This window comes from Colius striatus, chromosome 9 (assembly GCF_028858725.1).
Source record: "Colius striatus isolate bColStr4 chromosome 9, bColStr4.1.hap1, whole genome shotgun sequence".
NCBI classification, from domain to species: domain Eukaryota; kingdom Metazoa; phylum Chordata; class Aves; order Coliiformes; family Coliidae; genus Colius; species Colius striatus.
Window position 1 is genome coordinate 20,149,232 of NC_084767.1, and position 16,405 is coordinate 20,165,636.

The window sequence follows — 16,405 nt, forward strand, 5'->3', positions numbered from 1 at the left end:
AAAGTGTATATGCTGTTTGCTTTGAGACCCACTTGAGCTCTTTTCTGAGTCAACTTTGGAGGTGAGAGACTGGTCAGATGTGTGTGCACAGCCACTTGGCACCAAAGTGAGCATGGGCACATCAGGATAGAGTGACTACTTCTGCTCCAAGTGTTGTTTCCCAGTTTCCAGCTTTGTGATAAAACACCGTGGTTGAAGATTCTCATAGTACATCTTTCAGTGTTTTTATGTCTCCAGCCCTAGGCATCCCTCCATTGGCAAGTTGGGGAGACTTCCTGCAGACAGGCAGAACCAGGGCAACAGCCAGCAATGTGTGGCCATGCCCAGGCAGGAGCCCCGTGTGTGAGCACTGCTGCCTGTTGCCCACGGAGCAGCATTCTCCAGACCAGGCACCCTACTGCGTCCAGCCTGGAGTTAATTACATCAGCATCAAACAGAGCCTTTTTAAATGAAAGGGAAGGACTAGCAGCTTTCTAGCTCTGTCTTTACTTTTTAACCCAAATTACTAGAAGCATTTCAAGGCAGAGGTGGAGGCAGATAATAAAAGTTCAATGGGATGGTCTGAGTGTTAAGTGGAGAACCAGGAAAGCCTCACATCCTGATCTCAAGTTGGACATTGATATGCTGTGTGGTCTCTTCTCCCGGTTTTGTCCATGTAAAGTGGGGCTGACGCTTAGCCCAAGGGGTGTTCCACAGGTGAATTAGCCTTTGGAAACTGCTTTGAAGATTTAAAGTGTTATATAAATGCTGAGTGTTAGCATCATCCACTTTTATATTGCAGCACAACCCAGAGACTGTAATCAAGATCAGAGCCCCATTGCACCAGGCAATTTATAAACTCATGGTTGGAAGAAGCTCCTGTCCCTGCATCAGTGGTTGGCAGCCTACATGCTCCAGGTGGGCAGAAGGTGGGCTGGAGCCACTGTGGGCTTCACAGAAAAAGGCTGCCCGGAACTTTAGCAGCTGGTGGCATTCTCAGGAGATGACCAGTACCAAAGAGGTAATACTCTTCAAGTTGCCCCAGAAGCAACTGCTGCCATGGAACTGCCATTTTGCAGGTGCAGCGCTCCTCAAGCCCGAGAGTACCCCCAGACCCCTCAACTAGACCTTCCCAAGGCGTCCCACAAGGCGGTGAGCTCTTGGGCAGCAGCTGCTGATTTCCCTTGGGAACTTGCTGGGAACTGTGTGCTGCAAAATGCACACGCTTCTCCTCGGCAGAGTTTCATTCCCACGTGTTTTGATAGTACAAGTAAAGCCACCTGGCCTTAAAACATAGGAAAAATGGAAGAAGTGCTCACCAAACAGTTTTGATGGGAGATTATCATTAACAGGCATGCACAAAACCAGCCAGTCCATTTCCACCACTTGCCCTCTGCAAGATATTTCAGAATTCTGCTTGCTTTCTAATCAGATGAAAATACAACATGTGTTAATCACAGAGTACAAATAAGGAAGAATATGTAAAAAAGAACCTTCAAAATCTTTGTCTTCAATAGTTTATGTCACACATTGTATTTAAAATTGCCAGTAGATAAGATTATATTATTTGCAACATCATTCAGTAAAAAGTGTGCACTCAGTCAGCCAAGCACTAATCAACATATGTCAGACTACAAAGAAATATCAAAGTAGAAGGAAACTTGAGATGAAACAGAGTGAGGTCATCAGTTTCTTGCATTATCCTGAAGATATTCATCAACATTTTAATTTAGCCAAATGGTCACCATTAAAACAACCAAAAAAAGGAAGAAAGAAAAAGAGGGAAGAGAAGAGAAGAGAAGAGAAGAGAAGAGAAGAGAAGAGAAGAGAAGAGAAGAGAAGAGAAGAGAAGAGAAGAGAAGAGAAGAGAAGAGAAGAGAAGAGAAGAGAAGAGAAGAGAAGAGAAGAGAAGAGACCTTTATTTTGACAAAATCATGGTCTAGGGAAGAATTTTTGAAAAAAACATGTTAACCATTTCCACTCTGTACTGCTGAATGAGTCCTGTTGAGAAAAGGGAAGGGTTGTATGTGCAGTCTGATGTGGTTATATGTAAGTCGACCAAATAGAAATTATTCCTTCAGATTTAGTCTTTTCCAATATTTGTACTACTTGTAGGTTGTAAACACACAACTGAGATGTGGCAGGAATTGTAAGGAAAAAGATCTTGGATCTCCACTACCTAACTGTGAGCAAGGAAGGCTTTGATAGGAATTCAGCTAATAAAGTGAACGCAAATTGTAGACACCATGAAATGTCCCTGGCCTTCCCGTACCACATGCAGTGCGTCACTGGTGTGAGAAGGTGCCATGTCAAACCCCATGCTGCTTTTGTTGGGCTCAGGCCACACTGCAGCACATGGCCACACTTCTTGGAGGGCCACATACAGGATCTGGGTGCACTCAGCACCCGGTTGTGGCCATCTCAGCCTGGCACAGAACACATGGCCCACCAGCCCGTGAGCAGCAATAGCCAGGAGCTGAAGACCCCATGGTAACAGTGCTGAGAGCTGCACAGGGAGTCAGCCCCAGCCCCACAAACACACACAGGTGTTTAGGCTTTTCCCTCTTGTCACACAAGTAGTCCTGAGTATGAGTGGCTGGAGCAGCCGCTCTGCATTTTGAGCTCCAGGTGCAGAAAGCCAAGTCTGGGTCAGGTCTGGTACACGCTACCCACCCCAGCAGCCCCGTGTCTGTTCCCTGCACCACACTGCCTGTTGGCCCTGGGCATGCAGCAGGCACAGGCTGGCTGTGCCGTAGGGCCTGTAGCTGATACAAGTCTGGACTTGAATCCCGGCACAGCGTGAGCTTCAGCCTCAGCCAGCTCACAGCGCAGCACCGGGGGAACCAAACAGGTTGAGTGACTTCAGGCAGTGGGAGGAATGATCGTCTTGGGTTGCTTCAGAGAGCTGAGGCAGCCAAACTGGGCGAGGATGGCACTGCCGAGCGCCTCACATCTCTGCCAGGTACCTCCCGAGAGTGTTTGTGTTTGAAGGACTTTTTATAGAACTGCTGTCAAAAGGAGTATAGAGCAAGCTTAATCGGGACCGATTGGAAGAACGAGGCGGTGTGTAGGTGTGCGAGGGCTGTGTGCAGTGAGCGGCTGATTTCAGCCCGAGCCACACATAAACAGGTCCAGTCTGATGTTTATCAGGACTCTTATCTCCTGAGCTGGTACATTTTTTTACTGCCGTGTCAGTTATGATCCGCAGACCGGGGAGCATTAAAAGCAACTTTGCACACAGCGTGAGTGAGGCTGAGCACATCTGTCCTGCTGCAGCCCACGTGGCCCTGGCCAGCAGCAGCAGGGAACCAGCTGGCCCCGCTAGAGCTGCAGGATCCATCTGGCCAGTGCACAGGACCTGGGTCTCCTGCTGAACACCGTCCCCTTGCGTGTACTGAGTCACAAGTGACTCACTTCAAACTTGGATGTGAGTGCAAAGTATACATTTGCAAATTGGCTGGTGAGGCACTGCTTTGCAATGTAGGTGGGATGTATTACATACTCCAGCAGTCAAGTTCTGCTCTTTTTTCTCTCCTCCCTCTCCTCTGTGCAGGATAGCTGTGTGAGCCCAGGATTTTGGTGTGGTTGTCGCGGGCTCAGGAAGGCATTTCAGCCCACTCCGGTGGATGTGGCATGTGGATGGCTCCAGCTCCACTTGTGACAGAGCTCTGCACTGAAGATGGATGACTTAGCTCTCCTTGACTTGTTGGAGTGTCCTGTGTGCTTTGAAAAGCTTGATGCCACAGCAAAGGTGCTACCTTGCCAGCACACTTTCTGCAAACCTTGTCTGCAGAGGATCCTGAAATCCCAGAAGGAGCTCAGGTGCCCAGAGTGCAGGACCCTTGTTCTCTGCAGCATCGAACAGCTGCCCTCCAACCTGCTCCTCATTCGCCTCCTGGATGGAGTCAGGTGTGGACAAAACGTTAGCAGGTTTGGCTCCATCCAGAGGTCAGGGGTCCTGTCCTCCCCAGCCTCCATCAGGAGAGTCCCCAGGGGGCTGCAGCTTCATCAGCACCGTCTGGCGACAAACCCCAGGATCCACATGGAAGGGGTAAGGAGGATCCACGTTCTTTACTCTCTCCGTGAGCATAGAAAGCTTTCCTCTTGTGTGCCAAGAGCTATGAAAATTTTCTGTTAGCAGTAATGCAGAAATGTTTGAAGTAAGAGAGATCATTTTGTTTGCAAACCAGCTGCTATTTCCTTGTGATACTTGACTATATTGAGTTAATCACAACAGTAACTGCATCGACTCTCAGACTGAGAGTCCTCCTTAAAAAACTTCTCAGCAGTTGTTTTCCCCCCTAGTTTTTAGGTGCTTTCTGACTTCTGGGAGGCATTTCAGCTGCTTTGATTTTGGGGCAATATATTGCAAAGCTGTGGCTGTTAAAGGTGGAGAAAAGTATTTTGCATCACTGCACCTCAGGTTCCTCCGCTGTTGAAAGAGGAGAGCACCTGGTGGCACATCCTTGGCAAAATCCTTAGAGGTTCAGTAATGAAAAATATTAAACTCAACTGACTAACTTTATCTAAGGATGATTTACTAGGCTAATTTTAAAGTTCTAAGTTGTTTTTGTCATTTTCTTTAACAGTGCAAAAGCCTTCCTTAAATAATGAGGACATATTATACCTGTTCAAAGAGCTTGGCTCAGATGGAGTTTGGGGTAGGGTTTGACCTGTGGATTCACCTTTCCTGTGTTGTATTCAGGGATTTGCATTTCTCCCACCTGAACTGTTCTGTAGAATGTCTCTACAAAGCTTTTCATAATATTTAAAGGCTTGGCTCAAAAGGCTGTTAAATCTCAGAGCATTTTTCTGAATTGCAGAGCTATTAAACTTCCAGGCAGACAGACATTCTACCCTGTGTGCTATCAAGGTACACATGTGTAGGTATTCCTGTGGGGCTGTGGAGGACCCTCGTGTCTGTGGGTACAAGCTGCTGTGAGTAGCCTAGGAAATCTCTGTGGCATCAATGTGTCATCTTGGATGGATCACACATCAAAACCAGACATCTCTAAGGAGCTCCTCTCAGGTTTTCCGCTGGAAAGTGTAGTAGCATGGGCCTTAGACATATGAACTGAGTTACTTTCCTGGGAGCCCTGAGGGGCTTGCAGTGTATCCTGCAGACAGATGTGTCTGCCCATACATGGAGGCAGTGTCTGGGCAGGTGGGCAATGCAAGAAAGCTGACCTGGGGGAGGCCATCACCTTCTCCCACATGCACCTCTGTGACCAGAAATTACACAGGAGCTTCGATGAGCCAGCTCAGTCCCCAAAGGTGCTGACTGTAGCTGTTCCATAATGCTGGGGGAGCAGGAGCTGGTGGGCAACACAGCACAGAAGGGAAGCAGGACACCTGGCAGTACTCACTGGGCAAGTAGGGCCCAAGTGGGACAACAGAGTGGGCCAGGGGCCAGCATGGTCCTCAGCTGCCAATGGCCCCTCCACAGCAATGTGTGCAGCTTGGCAGCCTCCACCGTGGCAGCCCTGCTCCGTCACTGGGGCTGCCAGCTCCTGCCAGCAGCAGAGACACAGTCAATGAGGCTTCCCGCTGTCAGCCAGCTCTCCAGGGCAGCTGCCGGCCATTTGTCTGTGGTAAAACCACCAGACGGCAACAGTTTTCAGCCACTGTCATTACAGGCATCATTTCAGCTGAAAGTGAGGCTTGTAGTTTTTCCAACTGGACTCCTCCAGCCCCAGGTGAAAAAGCACAAATACACACATCTGTTTTTCTCTTCTCTCACCCGTTTCACATTTCTTTTACTAGTTCTCAGGACAGACAGAAACTTGTTGATATTATTTAATGGCAACATCCGCCAGTCTGCAGCTCCCAAAAATGTTTTAAGCCCAAACTCCTGGGAATTGGCAGCACTAGCAAGCGCTGGGCGAGGGCTCCGTGGCCACAGCTTGACCCCTGCACCACTGAGACAGCCCTTTGACTTCTGTGCCTCTTGATGAAGGGATATAAAAACACGTGACACAGAAATGCTCATAGACTTAATTAGTTAATTAATTATAAAACACTTTGGAATCCTCAGCTGCAAGGTGAAGAATGAAACATATTAGTCACGTTTTGGGTTTGGTGGTTTTAATTACATGCAGACAGGACCAGACGTTACTTTAGGCGCTGCAGGGGGATGTTCCTGCCTGCAGACCCTCTGCTGAGCTGGCATCCGCTAACAGCAGTGCCTCACCACACAGAAAAGGACTCACTTGGAAGTACCTGTGCAGTGCAGAGAGAAAAGAGCTGGCTTGTCATCTCCCTACAACGTGGAGTGCTTGAGGTTCAGGGCATTCACCTGAAGCAATCTGGGTGAGCAGAGGTCTTTTGAACCACAAAGCAGATGCTTTTTGTAAAGAGTCACAGCAAGCACAGCTATCATACAGTCCTGCTCTGCCACAGGTAATTCCACTACAGTTGCTTTCCTGCACACTCTTAAATGCAATTTGCAACTCAACTGCAGTGGAAGGTCACGTGCTTTCCAAAGAAAGACTGCCTCAATCTGCATAATCCGCTAATTACTGCTAATACTATACACCACTTCATGCTACAAAGCAAATAAAATTAGTGTGCACCATGCTGCACTGCAGCCAGGTATGCCATCAAAAGCGGGGGATGGGACATGGGGTTTTTTTTTACTAAAGAAGCTGTTCTATAAATAAACTTCTTTTACTCCATGAAGCTGAGAATATCACAAGTTTGATCAAAGTTTCTCTTCTCAGCAAAGACATTTCCTTGCCAGCTTTTTGGTCTTCATCCTTATGGGCATCCATGCAGACAAAAAATGTAAAATAAATGCTCTCGTCACTAAGCAAGCCAAGAACTTGCGTTATTCCGAGAGGGAAGTGGGAGCAGCCTCAGCAGAGCTACTGAATTAGCACAAATACAATACTGGGTTTGCAGTTTGGAATGTCACAGGGCCAGTCCTTAAAAAACAGGGAATATTCCACTTGTAGTCTGTCTCAAAATATTTCTTATTTGCTAGCATTTAAATAACTTCTGAATTCCTTCCTGCATGATAACATGGGGTAGGCACATTCTGGGTTTGTGCACATGTGCACATTCATGTGTCTCTGTGCCCAGGCTGTGCCCATGCAGGGACCATGGGAGCCCGGAGCAGCTGCCATGGGAGCAGTCACTCAGGCAGTGCTGCACAGGGGCCACAGGTGCTGCCCAGTAGCTGCTCCCAGGACATCTGGCCAGGTTTTCAGGTATTTAACATCTATGCAGAGAATATAAGACTTTGGATTTTCAGGATCTTCACATAATAAACTGTCTGGAATTTAAGAATAAAAGGATTTGCTAGGAGGTGAATGCATAAATAATCTATGCTGAAGCCTTTGAACTCTTAGGAACCGCCCCTGGCATGTGCCAGATGTGGTTACATCTTGTGCTGAAGCATCCTTCTCATCTGGCTTCAGCTCCAATGTAAGCTAAAGCTTTGCCTCTGGTGAGGGAACAGAAAGATTGTATGTGCTAAGGTATACACAAAACTCCTGTACTTCTCTGATGAGTAGCAGACCTAAGCTATACCCTACACACAGTAAAAATCCATCCAGGCCACTAAACAGCTACTTGGATGATGAACTTTGTCATGCAACAAATACAGGGCAGTGAGCCAGAGGAGAAAAGTTCCAAGTATGACAGCTTGCCTTTGGAAAACACAGACCACGCAAATTTAAGTGTGACTGTGGCTACTTTCTCTGTGCATGAACTCAGTGCTGTAACAGCCCCCTCCAGCATTTCGTGGAGATAGACAGATAACACCTCTATTGGGATAAAAATACACTGCACTCCAACGTTCCCACCTTCACACGGATGTCTAAATATAGTGCCTGTGTCTTGGTATTTTCTTCTCCTCCAGAAACATCTCCAACTCCTTGCTGAATTTGACAGACAGGACTTAGATTGCTGGATCTTTTTGAAACCTTATTGAAAGCAACCTCCATATTTTCACCCAGTGGAGGCAAACACATTTCCTGAGGCACTCACTGTGCAAACCATCCACCCACCCCCCCCAAAAAAAAACCCAACAGTTCCTGTGCAGTCACAGTAAGGATCTCATAATGTGTGTCATACCACCTTGGGCTGGACAGGCACTGAACATTATAGACCCAAGGACTCTGCACAGCCACGTTGGCTCTGCCCTAAGAGGTGACACCAGCTCCTCTTCTTCCAGAGAAGGAGAGCATCCTCTCACTAGCAGCTGCTGTGAGTGATGGCTGCTGGTGCTACAGGGTCCTTCAGCTGTAAATGGAGCCTCTGTGGCTAAATATTCTGTGTGGCCTTATGGCCACAATTTGCCCCAATTATCCTCCACAGTCACATCCCATCAGCGTTCAAAACAACGCTCTGTGACCCAGGGAATGGCTTTCGCAGTGCTGGCTTGTACCTTGCACAGGATACCAGCATCTGCCAGTTTTCTCCTGTGCCTGTAGTTTTAGCACTTTACTGAAAAGAGAGAGTGAAGTCACCTCGATTTAGATAGCCTGACAATACACATCCCAAAAGCTATGTGTGCAACAACAGGTTCAAGAACACAGAAGCAGGAAGCTTTGCAGTAGCTGTGAGCATTGCTGCAGCCATGAGGAAGAGTTGGTTATGCACATCAGGAGTCCCAGACAGTCATTCAGTTCTGTTGGAGAGATCCAGAAGGCAGAACCACAGCCTCAGAATCAAGGGATGAGGGTTATGTCAAGTGCCCTACAGAGAGCTGAAAACAAAAATACTCTTGTGAAGGAATGAAGGATGAAACTCCCAGTTGCACTGTAACTACAAGGTGGCACTGGTGTTTTCAGGTCAGGACAGGATGGCATGACAGGATGGCATGCAGAGGATTGGGGTGGGTAAGTGATTGTCATGTTCAAGTTCGTTTTGGTTGCTGGCAAACCATTCTCTGAGTTTTTGACAGGAGAGCAAGGCTCCTTGGTAGGGCACTCAGTGAACGGCAACGGGTATGACAATGCCCGCCTGGCCCTGTTATTGGTGCCTGGAGAGCTCACATTGAATCTTACTGCTCCTTTGCCACAGATTTGTTCCCAGCTGCCTCCTCGCAGGTCACACCACCACTGGCTCCTGTCACCAGCACTCTCCCAGCCACGCACCACTGCCTGGGGCACCCTGAGAACTGTGCAGCCAGCACCAGCATCTCTACCACAGCTCCAGATGGGTGATATCACCCACAGAGCGAGGGAAAGCCAAAGGACATCCACAGCCAACATCAGGAGCCAGTATCCCTGGTTTTACAAAATTAGGTACCAAGCTGCAAACACATAAAAGTGTTTTAATTTGTTACCAAGGCAATGAGTCAGGCTCAGATGGCAAGTCAGGAATAGAACAGCAGGGTTTCTCAGCATGTGTGTTCACCTGCTAAGTATCGTGGTCAACGGAGGAGGCTGAAAGTCTGAGAGTCCTCCTTCTCTTGCAGAGTTTCCCGTCTGGTGGCTGGCCACCATCCCCAGGTCCACAAAGTTGGTCATTGGCCTGAGTTTGTAATTTTCTGCTCTAGAGAGAAGGGAGGAGACACAATAACATGTACCTCTGCTGGTGCGCCAGGGCTGGAGCTAAAAAGCAGCCTGACAGAAGTGAGGCTAGACCTTGGCAGGGAGAAGGGCCGTTCCTTGCTGCCATCTAAACTTTGTGTTCCTCTCCTTTACCTCACCCTAGGAAAACTGTGGTGCTGGCAGTTAGACACTGGACTTTGTTCAGTTGTTATTAATTTTCAGGTATTCAAATTCTGTCTGGCATCAGGACCCTGCTGTGCAAGGCACTGGACTAGTAAATAAAGAACCATGACCTTTTTTTTAACACAACCTTTTACCAAGGAGCTTGCAAATGGATATTTGCGCTTACCCTGCTTTGGAGAACCTTCATTATGTTTTGATCCTGGGAGGAGGGGACACAGTTTAGGAGGCTGTTTTTAAGAGACAGACATGTCCTTTGGCAATCTGACCCCCTTAAGATGGTTTCCTTTGGGCCTTAAGGAACTGATAGGCCCGGAACTTCTCACTGGCTTTGCAGGGAGGAAAGAGCAAAACTTGCATCAGCCTGCATCTGGCATAACTGGACTACAGAGTCAGTCAGTCTCCCTGAGGAAATGGAAATACAAAAAGAGGAGAGGGGCTCCTTTCTCCAGCCCCAAGTCAGAGCAAGATGAAGATGCCCAAGGCCAGGTGGACGGTATCTTCCTCAGTCTTGGCCTATAGCTCAGGTAAGACACAGCTGGTGGCCATCACTTCATGGCAGTCATGGCTGCTAAGTGGAGGTGGCAGGCTAATGGGGAGACATATCATCACTAATTAAGCACTTCCCTGAAATACTGTGAAAACTGAATGCTCGGTTGTTGGGCAAGCAGAGATGCAGGGCCCTGGCAGCCCTGAATGGTGTGAGGGACGCAGCACAGACCCTCCCACCTTCTGCAGACCTGTTGCCTGTGGGGGTGACTAGGTCCAGTCCTCATCTCCCTACCTGCCACCAGCATCAGCCCTTGCCCCTGCCACCCCCACCACCGTCACCCGGCCCACAGAGTGCCCAACCCCATGTCATGGCATCAGAGGCCCTGCCGCCAGGCCCGACAGCACGGGTGAGGAGACACCTCAGCGTTCCCTTTCCCAGCAAAGGGAGGGCACTAAATCTGCAGAGAGCTCAGGAGCAGTAGGAGAAGGGAGCGCGACACAGGTTTCCTCCCTCCATGGTAAACAGCTACTTCTGAGACCGGCGGTGCTGAGGCAGAGCATCATGACCGGGCATGCCGAGGGCTGACACAGTTTGTTTTCCGTGCGGCTTAAAACCATGACACACAACTTAACCACTGCCTGAGATTGCTGACTGCAGCAGAGACAAAAACATCTGATAGCAGCAACCACTGCTGGTGGAAGAGGCATGAAAAAGTTTCATGCAGACAGCACAGCTCAAGCACGCTGGTTCTGGGCATCACCTTGCTGTGCCTCGTGCCAGCCTCTGCTAGACTTGCCTCCTTCCTCTCACTCAACAATTTTCAGGCCTATTCCTGCTCTGCCTGTGCCCACACGATTCAGCCTGCATCAAGGAGCAGGCATCTACAAAGTGAAGCCATGCTCAGATCCAGCTCCTGACCTGTGCCTTGGCACTCCTCCTGCCCACCTAAATCACTCTTGTAGTTTCATACAGGAGAAGGAAAGCCTGACCCAGCACTCGCCTCCCCTGGAACTGTGGGGACGGTACTGACACAGCTAGCTGCTCCGCTCGTGGCTGGGTGCCCATGGCAGTGCCCCAGCCACTGCTGGTGCAGCATCTACCCATTTTCCCCATTTTCCACATCACCTCTGCAGTACAAAGACAAAATTACTATAGGCAGAGCTCAGAGTGATGTAAACATCAGTGTGGTGGCATATCTGAAGGGTGTTGGTTAGCAGGTGATCTAAGTGCCTGGGCTCACCACTGCCATGGCCCTGCCAGCAGCCATAGGTGTACAGACAGAGAAGCACAGAATCAAGCTCAAGCAGTCTCAGTGACAGGCTCTTGATCCCTGCTTTTGCAGACTCCTTTGGTTACTTTTCATATCTTCAGTCTGTAAATCACACTCCCCTAGACCCATAACTTGAGACGATGTTTTCCATACCCATATTGGTTGGCACCACCAGTTTCCCCTCGTGAAGGCCTGCTGGCATGCAGTGTAGGGTGGCCACCAGCTTAAACCACAGCCAGTACTGGCCTTTCGACCTGGCAAATCCATGAGAGAATCAGGCAAGTCTGGCGACCTACAGTGCCATTGTGAGCAAGAGGGGACCTATTTGGCACTCCTTGTTGCACACAGCCTGCTTGTAAGATGGGTGCAGTCCTCCTTGAGGGTGAAATAATTCAGAAACTATCCAACTGTCTGAATCCTCAGAATATAATTATGTGAAGAGATTGAAATGACAAGTTCACTTTTGATGGTTTTGTTCTCTGTGACAAGGCTGAAGTTATCTCCTCTGCAAAAAGCACAAAAACAGAATTGTAATGGCAATTAATTTACATTCAAATAGCTCTTTTCATCCAACTAGATCCCGAGGAGCTCTGAAACTGAACTAGCTGAGCATATAAAGGAGAGGATTCGGGGTTCATTCATCCATTGACATGCAGGCAGTCGGTGGCAGGATGCTGAAGGCACTTGCAGGAAGCTAGTAATCAAAATGGACAGCAGTTGTTATTGATTATAGCTATGAAAAACCATCATGTCCTTTGGCATCAATATGCAGATAACAACCAGCTCTGCATTCATGGTGTGTAAATCACTACTCGTCAGGAGCAGGCTCTCTAGGGCAGGAATGGCTGCAGCTTTTGTGCAGCACTTAGCACTGCAGCAGCTTCTGAGAACACAGTACCATCCTGAGCACAGGGACCTCTGGCCCTCTCTCCCACCACCCTCCCTGCCTGCACAGGGAAGGCAGGACACAAGCCTTCCCACCTCCATGTGTGCAGTGGAACAGCCTGTCCCTGCACTGGGGGATCCCTGCACTGAGGATACAGGCATCTCTGTGCAGAGATGGCCAAGTCACCCTGGGCCACAGTCAAGAGCAGAGATACTCTAACATTTCTTCAGTCACCCTGGTACAGCTTGTGCCCACATGTGGATCTTGGGCTGTGAAATGTGCCCTCACCTATAGCATACCACCTCTTCACATCATGCAGTTCTTTGAAGAAAAGGAGATAGGATTGGTAGGAAGAACTTCCTCCAGCCTTTGGTATTGACCTTCTTCAGTGGCAGCTTTCTGCATTGGAGGTTTTTTCAAGTACCTCAGTAGAGTTTAATATTTAGGCTGTTCTTGGACTCCTGCTACCCAGGCACAGAGCTGGCTGATAGTGCTTAGGGGCTTGCAGGATCCAGTTCAGCACATTTCCCTGAAGAGCAAGTCCTGGTGAATCCTGGCCCGGCCCTGCTGCCACCACCTTGTACCACACACTCCTGTGCTGGTCCCCTTTGACCGATGCCAGCCCTGTTCCAAACAGCTCCAAAATAAAAAGTAATCAAAAACCACTTGCAAACGAAACCCACGGAACCTAGTGGGAGAGAAATCAATCTGGAAGACATCCAGGACTGGATTTCTCTTCTTCCTGGCACTATCCTAGAAATAAATTGTTGCTCTGAAGGAGGCTGTTATGTGTTACAGAAATCATCTATCTACAGGAATATCGCTGCCTCTGCACAGCACAGATATTTAGCTCTTCTGCACAAATAACACAGTGCTGTGGGTGGGAGGGGAAGGCAGAGCTCACGCAGAGCACGGGGCTGCACCTCCCACCTGGGCCCTGTAGATCGTGACCAAGGATGACCACATCTCCCCTGTGCCTCATCTCCATGCCCTCAGACTTTCCAGGAGACATAGCTGGGGCTGGCCTAGCTTGTCACAAGCCGTTTGCAGTGTCCTGGGTGTGTTCTGGGTTGATGGCTTCTTTCAGGGTGGGACAGCCTCAGCAGTGCCACTGCCACACCAGGTCAGGGGTCAGGGCTCCCCCGACATCCCACAGCCGAGTCAGTTCTCCTGCACAAAGTCTGGGGCAGTGACTACCTCCCTTCACGTGGGGCAACACCCGTGAAACCCAGATCAGGATCAGGCCATCGGTATTTACTGCCAAGGTGTTCAGCCAGGGGGGGAGGAGCCCACATGCTTGGGGTGGCTGTCTGCCTTCGAGGGACAAGGCGCAGTGAAGAGCAACTCTGGGACATTCCCTGTGCGGAGTTATGAAAATCAGGGCTGGGAAACCACCCAAGTGCAAGTCCAAACCCATCTGTGGCCATTTCTGATCCATCTGCCAGCATCCTCCGCAGCCCCACGGGTCTGCCTGTGCCCTTGGAGTCAGCAGGGTGCCCACTGAGGTTTAGGGGGACAGGTCCAATGCTGCTGTCAGGCAACAGTGCAAGAATAGGAAGGTCTGCAGCAGGCAGCATTCCTGGGGCTTGCTCCTGCAAAAATAGTACCTTCTGCCCACCCTTTGATGTGTACTAAATCAGAAGGAGGCAGCCCTGGATATCAACAGCCATTCAAAAATTAGTTTGTCAGTCATCCCCTGTGTTCATCTATGCAGTCGTGGATGCTGTTGAAGTTGAGCATCTGAGAAACAGGAGGATCTCATCTGAGATCTTTAGCTCTGGCTCATTGAAGTTGTTTGCCTTGAGCCTTGCTTGGAAATGGGTGAAGGAGGAAGTGAATCCCAGGGGCAGGGATGTTTATGGCCTCATCCTCAGGCTCACCCTGGAGTGATGCAGGCAGTGGCTCGCTCTGCTTATGCAGATGGTGTCACCACAGGGCAGTGTTGCTTCTCAGGGTGGTTTTAACTGGAGTCTCTTGGGACCATTTTTATGAGTGTTCACAGCCTCTATCAGAAACCTCTCATCTTCACTGTACTCCCTGGCCTTGCTTTCCTCTTTTATTGATAATTTTTAATGTTTCTCCCTGGTGACTCCCATCCCAGGTGGCCTCACACAATTCTCTTTTTTTTTTAAAAATACCAGTGCTATGAGTGTGTGGTCTTAGATTAATCCACTGCCAATAATGAGGAAGTTATAACTATCTCATTTAAGATAATTATAGTGTGCATTTCTCCCAGCTACGAAGAGATGCTTTGAATTGCTTCCTCACACACACGTAGTTATTTTTAATTTGCTTCTTTGTTTTGTATGGAGGAAGACTCAGATGTATTGGATGGCTGCCCTAGCACAGCTGATGCCAAGCGCCAAAAACAGTTCAGAAATAAAATGCCAAAAACTGTTCAAAAAATAAAGAAATCTTTTCTCCCTTATCAGCCTCAAATCCACTAAGAATGGGGACAAGGACCTAAGATGCATCTGCCACAGCCATCCCTGCTGGTAGAGTGGCTAAGGAGAGAAAAGTATCTCCCCTAGAGACCACGGACCATGTTGCACTGACACGAGAGGGAGTTTCTGGTTCCATTCCCCAGAGTTAACCTGTTGCATTTTCTACCACGGTCTCTCCCAACAGCTCTGCAGGCAGTCCTGGGCTAGGGGCGCCTTGGATCAGAACAGGCTGAAATACCTCCTGAGTGGCATGGTAATAGCCTCATATCTCTCTCAGGCATGACAGAGAAGCAAATAGAGGGGAGGAAAATCAGAAAAACAGAAGCAGCCTTAAAAAGTCTTCTCAGGGAGAGGCAAAGCTCTCTGCAGCAGCCAAGGGCATTGCAAGCAGAAAAAAAGCATTTCCTTGGCATCAGTACCCACAGAGCTTTGGGTTCATGAGCACTGACCACCCTTGGCCCAAAGGTCTTGGCAAAACATCCCATGGGTCTCTCTCTGCTTGACACTCTAAAAAGTATCAGTGAGCAATTTGATGTACCATGGCATTCCTTTCTTCTGCTTCCCACTGATCTTAGAGGCTTTCACACAGAACATGACAGACTCTTCCCTCACTCTTTAATTTAGCATTACTACTGTAGCTGCAGCATTGTGCAGCATCATGGGAAAAAAGCCTTTTCTGTTCACCAGTGATGCTTCTCCTTTGTAGTTGCTGCCTCTCTGCTGCTGGGCAGCAAGTATTCTTCACAAATTTTCAACAATCTTTAGCTGAGTTTTTCACAGAGCATCTCATTGTGTTTTCCCAACTGAATCTAAAGACGGACACTGAACCCTGCAGCCAGGGAGAAAGCCAATACTTGCAACGTTTGGCTGAACATTTTGCTGCCACTACCAGCCCACTGAAATAAAATGCTGCCTTGGATTAACAGAAAGAAACTGCACATGTTAACGGGAGAAAAATCCACCAAAACAAGCCAGGTCCTTCCTCCGCCCACGCCCAGGACTGCGTCCTTGCTTGGGAAAGCCTCTCCTCCTGCCCTCAGCCCGCAGCCAGCTACCTGCAGGCACACCTCATCTTTATCGCAGGCTTTAATTAGCACCCAGTTTCTGCCACTGCAATTAACCTACTTTGAATAAAGTGAAACAGATGCCTTGCAGAAGACCTTACACATCCAACAGTGGACAGAAACCATGCAAAGCCTGGGAAAGAAATCAGATCTGAGATGTGCCCACAGCCGCCTGTTTTTAGCACCAGCAGGAATGATGGGACCGTCTGCCCGGAGAGGGCTCCTGCTGGCTTCCCAGCACAGGTTGTGCTGCAATGGGCTTTAGTTGCTTTCCTTTATTGCTCCTGCATCTTATGAACATGTAAAAAACTGTGACCCTGATGTCTGTCTTTCTGAAACTTCAGCTTGTAGATTTATTTTGTGAAAGGCTTGAGAAGCAGGAAAGTGCCCTGGACAGTCAAAACCACATTGGTTGCTTCATATCGGTAGATAAAGCTTGGTTTATGTCCTAAACAAAGGTGGGAAACCAATGGGATATTTTTGGCTCAGTGTCTGAACAGACAAACTATTTTATTTTTTAAAAAGCAACAAAGGCAGAATGTTTTTTTAATTGACTGGGCCTTAAAAATAATTGATTTTTTTTTTTAAT

General features: G+C 48.6%; 1 protein-coding gene across 1 annotated transcript in view; it reads left to right on the forward strand.

Moving 5' to 3' along the window:
• Positions 1-3,658: 3,658 nt before the first annotated feature.
• Positions 3,659-16,405, forward strand: part of SH3RF2 (SH3 domain containing ring finger 2) — a 38,880-nt gene continuing 26,133 nt past the window's right edge. The window contains exon 1 of the mRNA XM_062001943.1: positions 3,659-4,030. Coding sequence (XP_061857927.1) covers positions 3,659-4,030 — 372 coding nt within the window. The remainder of the gene's footprint in view (positions 4,031-16,405) is intronic.